Source organism: Agrilus planipennis, unplaced genomic scaffold (genome assembly GCF_000699045.2).
Source record: "Agrilus planipennis isolate EAB-ADULT unplaced genomic scaffold, Apla_2.0 scaffold1096, whole genome shotgun sequence".
NCBI lineage: Eukaryota > Metazoa > Arthropoda > Insecta > Coleoptera > Buprestidae > Agrilus > Agrilus planipennis.
In genome coordinates, this window is record NW_020439945.1 from 1 (window position 1) to 7,221 (window position 7,221).

General features: G+C 36.0%; 1 protein-coding gene across 2 annotated transcripts; it reads left to right on the plus strand.

Annotated features, from left to right (window-relative positions):
* The first annotated feature begins 2,833 nt into the window (after positions 1–2,833).
* On the plus strand, positions 2,834–4,480 carry LOC112906003. Of its 2 annotated transcripts, none has more exons than XM_025979512.1 (2): positions 2,834–3,587; positions 3,693–4,480. In XM_025979512.1, the coding sequence occupies exons 1-2, from the start codon at positions 3,056–3,058 to the stop codon at positions 3,986–3,988; spliced, it is 828 nt and encodes a 275-aa protein (XP_025835297.1). In that variant the 5' UTR covers positions 2,834–3,055; the 3' UTR covers positions 3,989–4,480. The 2 variants fall into 2 exon arrangements, with proteins under 2 accessions (XP_025835297.1, XP_025835298.1); XM_025979513.1 differs by having other exon boundaries at positions 3,709–4,480.
* Positions 4,481–7,221: the final 2,741 nt, after the last annotated feature.

Below are 7,221 nucleotides of genomic sequence, written 5' to 3' on the forward strand. Positions count from 1 at the left end.
GGTTCTGAGGTGTGGAATCCAAACATTTAAAGGAACTTCTACTAAACATACTTCACATATCTTCGAAACCCTGTTTGAAGTCGATGCTGCTTTCAAAGGTTTACGTTTTCATAAAACCAAATAGCTCTGTTCAGCATTGCTAGACGGTTGAAGCTGTTTTCTTTTTATAGACATTAAAGAAAGGTTACGAGCGCAATGTATTAATCGACAGTGTCTTAGCAGTTTCCTTAGTTTTTCGAACGATAAGCCGCAAAATTCACATAAAACCATTTTGAACACTTCACTTATCGGTAATACAAACTAGATATATATAAATATGTTCTTATTTAGAAATAACCTGCTGTGTAGACGTGTGATGATCTTTAACAAAATAATTCAGAACTAAGTAAATAACGTAAATAAAGTTGCTATTTATTCTTACTTAATTTCCATCGTCAGGAATTATTTCGTCAGAGTCATAATCGCTGTCTTCTGGTTTGTATAAGGGTTCAATAGCTTTCTTTATAAAATCCGGTATATCACTTTTTAGAATAATCCTACACAGATCATTCTTTGACAAATTCCTTGCATTGATCTTATTGATACAAAAGAAGGCGTTACGCAAAACAGATGATGTTTGAATCGCCCTTTTAATGTAATAGTCATTATACGACTTATAATGCGGTGGTAGATTTGTTGACGCTTTAACCATTATTATACTTACGTTCAGTAGCACTTCTAGTATGTACTTTGACGATCTAACACCCGGTACGAGTCTTTTTTATGCAAAAAATTATTGACGTCAAACGGATCTACTTATCGACCTTTGTTTTTAATTATAAAAACAAATTATAATCACCATTTCTTTTCTTCATGAATGACACCTTAGGCGCACGTGTTTCTCGTTCCAAAAGTCTACCAGGTTATATCAGTATAAAAGACTCAAATTTCAAGCTTAAACTCAACTTTGCATCTGCTAAGCATTTAATATTATTTGTATTGATAGAGGTTGCCGTTTGAATATCAAAATCAAAATGGAAAAGAAACCTACCATGACCTCCACAACGACTAAGACTAGGAAACTGGCGGTATCGTCTAAGGCGAAAGCCTCAACCAGCCATACAAACAATAGAGGGAAGAATCAGGTGTCTCTAATACAAGCATTCAATTCTTTCGGTGCGTACAATTTCTTAAATTTGAATAGTATGGAACAGGGAAAGGGTTATTTAATAACTAAAATGACTCGATTTACAAGTAAATACGGTGAACGGGTGCTTGCTGAATTAGATGGCGATAAGCGACTGTTTCTACCTGAACGCTACAACGGTTTAGACGACAGACAGTTGTTGGAATTATCTACGTCTACTTATGTATTAATAAATCATGGACAAAAGGGGAAGATATATAACCTTGAATTAATGAAATGTATAGAGTTTAAGGACAAACAAGAAAAACAACAACAACAAGAAAATGAACTACTAAATGCGATGCGATCTATAGAGGACTCTGACAACAACCACGACGATAAAACTTTTGTGGATGATGAGGAGGAGGATATCGTCGTCGGCGGCGAATCGCAAATGTTTCCTAACGACATGGGATACTACAACAACAATAGTCAGTTCCTATAATTTTTGATTTTATAAGACACCACACTGCTTTGTATTATACCTATATGTAAATAAAAAATATTATAATCTAAATGAAAGCTAAAGTTTAATTTAATTTACTATAACCGCAAACACAAAGCAGATAAGATCTCAAATGCTGTATATAAACAATTTTGAAAAAATTAGATAACGTTAGTTATGGAGCCGTTACTGCGCGTAAAATATTTAATATAAAAAAAAACACCAAGAATTCCAGGAAGATCCATGTTTTTATAATCATCATAATAAGGAAAGAGTTCAAAATAGATGATCCACCCCACTCTGCAAAAAAAAACAATAGTACAATCATTATCACTTATCACACATATTCATATTTCACGCCTCAGGTATGGCCGCCGCCGCCGCCGCAGCAGTAGTTTTCCCACGACGACGACATCTTGTTTTTCAAGATTAACGAACGCTCGCGTTCTCTCATTGGCCGAACGATATCACAAGACACGCCTCCCCATCTAAAACAACAACCAATCAGAAAACAAGAACACACACACACACCACACCCTGCATGCTCATAACGGAAAAATAATACCATATACGGTCATACCCCACTCCTATCCAAAAGAACGAACGCTTATTGGTCGAGAGATATCACAAGCCACGCCTCCTCGAAAAAAAATACCATATACGGTCATACTCCCACTCCTATCAAAAATAACGAACGCTCATTGGTCGAAAGATATCACAAGCCACGCCCCCTCTCAAAAAACAACCAATCAGAAATAAAAATACACAAGCCACGCCCCGCGCATGCGCAGAAAGGAGATAATAATACCATAAATAATCATCCCTACTACGATCCAGAACCGCTATATATATACTACTCATCGATTACATTTCCCTTAAAATAGTTGATCAAGACGGTAATCTTGTTAATTTCCGTGGAGAGCGTGTACAGTAAGACTTCACTTACGAAAACTATAACATGGTTGCGCGATACAACTGTGGGCAACGCTATTCCAACAAAAATACTACTATAAAACGATCACCACACTCTGAGACATTTATTTCGCTTACACCCGTTCAGCGATTAACACCGTCTAATAAACAGTTCCTTAAATCTTTGGGGTTGCGATTGAGAAATGTGAAAAGTTAAAATGGTTGCATAAATACTAAATGTCACCGAGAAAGCAATCTTCGACAACGCTATTATTAACGCTGATAAACATACTCATCAACCCTATGCTAATTCAACTTTTAAAAATAATGATACCAAACGCATTCCAATAGAAAATGAAGATGTTTACACCTTACCTTGCGGTAGTTTCGTATACATAGAAGGACGTTTACTGAAAAAGGATGGAACTGTACCAACTAATACTTCTTTTATCAATAACGGAATTCTATACCTATTTGATGAAATTCGATATGAATTGGGAGGAAAAGTTATTGATCGAGTCCGAAATCCTGGTATGACTACAACAATGAAAGGCTATGCGTCTTACAATGAAAATGAAAGTAAACGTCTCATTAATAGTGGATGGTTGCCTCCTGCTTTAGGTGCTGTAAAAGGAGTTGCCCTTCATACCAGAAATCTGATTGATACAAACGGTTACTTCAACGTTTGTATTCCTCTTCGTATGATTTTAGGGTTTGGAGAAGACTTTCGAAAAATAATACTCAACATACGACAAGAATTAGTTCTAGTTCGCAGCAGTACTGACAATAATGCCCTCTTTTGCTCAGCAACACCGGCTGAAGAAGTTGATGTCCATTTGGATCAGATATGTTGGAAAATTCCTCATGTATCTGTTGCTGACGCTGAACGTTTGAAATTATTACGTTACGTTGATCGCAATTTAAATATGGAACTTTCTTTTCGTAGTTGGGAACTACATGAATATCCCTTACTTAACCAATCATATTCTCACAACTGGACTGTGAAAACTACATCACAGTTGGAAAAACCTCGCTTCATTATTTTCGGTTTTCAAACCGATAAAGGTAATGATATTACAAAAAATAAGAGTGTTTTCGATCACTGCGACCTAACAAATTTTAAAGTTCACTTAGGATCCACTATGTACCCGTATGATAATTTGAATTTAGATTTTGATCTTTCCAGATTTGCTGTTTTGTACGAAATGTATGTTAATTTTCAACAATCGTATTATGGTAATGTAAGTGAACCCTTATTCGATCCTAAGGAATTTCGAACAATTGCTCCTCTTGTAATAGTAGACTGCTCTTATCAAAATGAAATTGTGAAATCTGGAAGTATCGATATTCGTTTAGAAATTCAAACTAAACGCAATATACCAGATAAAACAGCAGCTTACTGTTTAATCATTCATGATCGTGTGATACGTTACAATCCCTCTACAAACTTGGTTCAAGAAGTATAAAACCCAATGACTACATCCATACTTCACTTTCTTTACCGGTACTGAACAGTGAGCACGATGACTTTCATACTAGATGTACAAGGTTTTCAATGTTGTGAGAATCGATTTGTTTTCAAGGAAGTAGCTATTGTTGCGCTAAAAGAAGAACCAATTTATCATTTCACATTTCAGCCACCATTTCCCTGGGACGCCCTCCCAGTTCGTTACAGAAGTCAAAATCGTTGGTTAACCAGAAATTTTCATGGGTTATATTGGGATGACGGTGATGTTCCATACTCTACGATTTATGATAGTATTCATCCTATATTGATGGAGTCAACAATTGTATATGTTAAGGGATTACAAAAGAAAATGTGGTTATTGGAATACTTTCCTAATGTTAACTTTGTTAACATTGAAGACATCGAATGTCCATCTCTCTTAAGTCTAGCAGCTGATTTTAAAGTAAACGTGTGTTCTTATCATTTATTTAAAACAGCTATAGAACCAACTTGTGCTTACAAAAATGTTCTTTTATTAAAATATTGGTTGTCTTTACACTCATAAAATCATTTAAACAAATAAAACACATTAAAATAAAATATAGATTTTTTATTCTCTTACATAACGCTATACATTTTACATTTGTATTTCTATATCAACTGCTTTTCCGACAAATCCTTTGAGTCGAATTGATGGACGACCCACTTTTTTATCTATTTTATCGTTTATATCCTCGATTTCTGCATCCGTAAAAGCTTCTGCATGTCTGCAGGAAAGAAATATAACAAAGCTGTACAAATCAGCTAACAGACGAGGACCCCATTTTGTGTGAACCTTTTTGAAGCGTTGTACGGGATACGTTTGATTCACTTCCAATGATGTTAGAGAACGTATTTCTTTTTCTTCATAACCCACCCGCACACTATTAAACTTTTCGATAAAGCTTTCCATGTTTACTAACTTACACACTCAACTCTTCTAAACTTCTACTGCTCCTTCACTCATTCGCGTAACTTATGTACCTAAAACCCCTTCCACTAAAACAGGTATCTCTGGAGGGGCAGTGCAATAAGAACACGTTCTTCGTATTCATCATCTTAGTTGTAATGGAAAAACCAATCATGATCAGTGTATCGTCGTTGCTGATTTTAACATATTTATATAACAACACCCTCTACATTTCACGACCTGATAATACAATTGGTGATCAAGCCTATGTTTGTAAAAATTTTAATAAAGATATTGATGTGCCTTGTGCATGGATGAAAAATTGGGGATCTGTTATTTTAAAAAATGTGAATGGTACAAATGTTTATACCATTGAAAACGTGGAAAACCTGCACTCTGTAAAACTTGCATTCATTGAAAAAGATGGACAGTCTCGAAAATACGTTGAAAGCCGATGGATTCACCTTCATGAGGCTGAAAACAGAGAGGGCTCTGTATCAAAGGGTTACATCACCGACTCTTTCCTATTTCTACAAGTTGTAAGCACTATTAATGTAATTTTATTATTCAATATTTTGATTGTAGCACTCATATACTTTATTTATATCAAAATAAAGAATCGTTAACCTTAACAACATTTCCTTTAATTATCGACATAACATTTAACTGTCCAACTCAACCACATTCTCCCTCCTAACGTATTCCTATTTCTTTTCCTCTCTCCACCAATAACTTCTTTTTAAAATCCGCATTCTTTGTAATATAAATACAACCAATATATGTATTAATGCTTACACTCATTGACATCGTCAAGAGCCATTAACATCATGTGACCAGTAACAGCAACCGTTTAATAGTAACCATTTAACAGTTACAGGTTTACGATCGATGACGTTTCGTCACTTACCTACTCCTCTGTGCTAGAATCGGTTATTTTACCCTACTACTGAGCAAATTAAATTTCGTTTTAAATTAATTAATTGTATCTATGGGATTTGTTGCGATAGCTATCTTGTGTAGAATTTAACGGAGAGGACAAGTAGAAAGGATAGATACGAAAAATGCACCAACCTGTTTCAAAATCCTCCAAATTTGCAGCCTTTTAGCAGAAGTTTCAATCCTCAGTGGAATGGAATGTTCTTATGGACAGAAAACCGTTGTTTTTGATGTTTCAGATTCTTTTGTAGATGTGGACGTTGTAGAATTGATATTCTAAAGCGTAGGTTTTCCGGTTTTCCAGAGACGCTTTCCAGATCCTGTTCGCAGCGCCAGTTATGTCGAATGTCCAAAGGGTAGGATTTTTAAAAAAGATTTTTAAACTCGAAAAACTTATTTATTTATTATAAAAGAACTCGTTTACAATCTACACTTATAATAGATAAATACCGACAAAGGAGCGGACTTTTAGCTGTACCGTAGATAGACTGACTCCTTGATGCAGGGTGCAGTATTATTTGTAGACTTGCCTAGACGGAGGAATTCGGGGTTGAAGTAGACTGTCGCCACCTTGTGATAATGTGGGCCGGATATAACAGTTATAAATTTTTAAAAAGGAGAGGTCTAAACAGAAAAATAATTCTCGTCGTTAAAATTTGCGCAAGGTCCAACTGGATTCGAAAATATCAGACAGATAAAGCGGCGGGCGAACTGGTACCGTGAAGGAACGAATTACCACCATCCCTCATAGAGACAGTTATATTTATAAATGTGTGTTAGAAAATAGTATGAATATTTAACATAATTATGTCTAGAAAATACCACAAATGGCTTGGTGAGCGCCATCTGTTGTACCATGCTACATTTTAGGATTACGTATGCTCCAGCAAGGTCCATTTAAAAATATGGATATCTACTTGCTGAAACGAATACCGGCGTAGCTCACCTCAACGTGATAGGCACGTTACCATAATCGAACTAAATAATTCGAAGTGGTCTGTATTCTGTCGAAACTGCCAGACGCGGATCGCGATTTCGATCTTTTTGGATCTCACCAACGCGTCGCAGGTAGTCCCGACAGAACACAGAGCAACCTTTACCTGCTGTTTTAACAGCGCGTATTAGAAAATACCACAAATGGCGTGGTGAGCGCAACCTGTAGTACCATGCCACATTTTAGGATTACGTATGCTCCAGCAAGGTACATTTAAAAATATGGATATCTACTTGCTGAATCGAATCCCGGCGTAGTTCACCTCAACGTGATAGGCACGTTACCATAATTGAACAAAATAATTCGAAGTGGTCTGTATTCTGTCGAAACTGCCAGACGCGGATCGCGATTTCGATCTTTTTGGATCTCATCA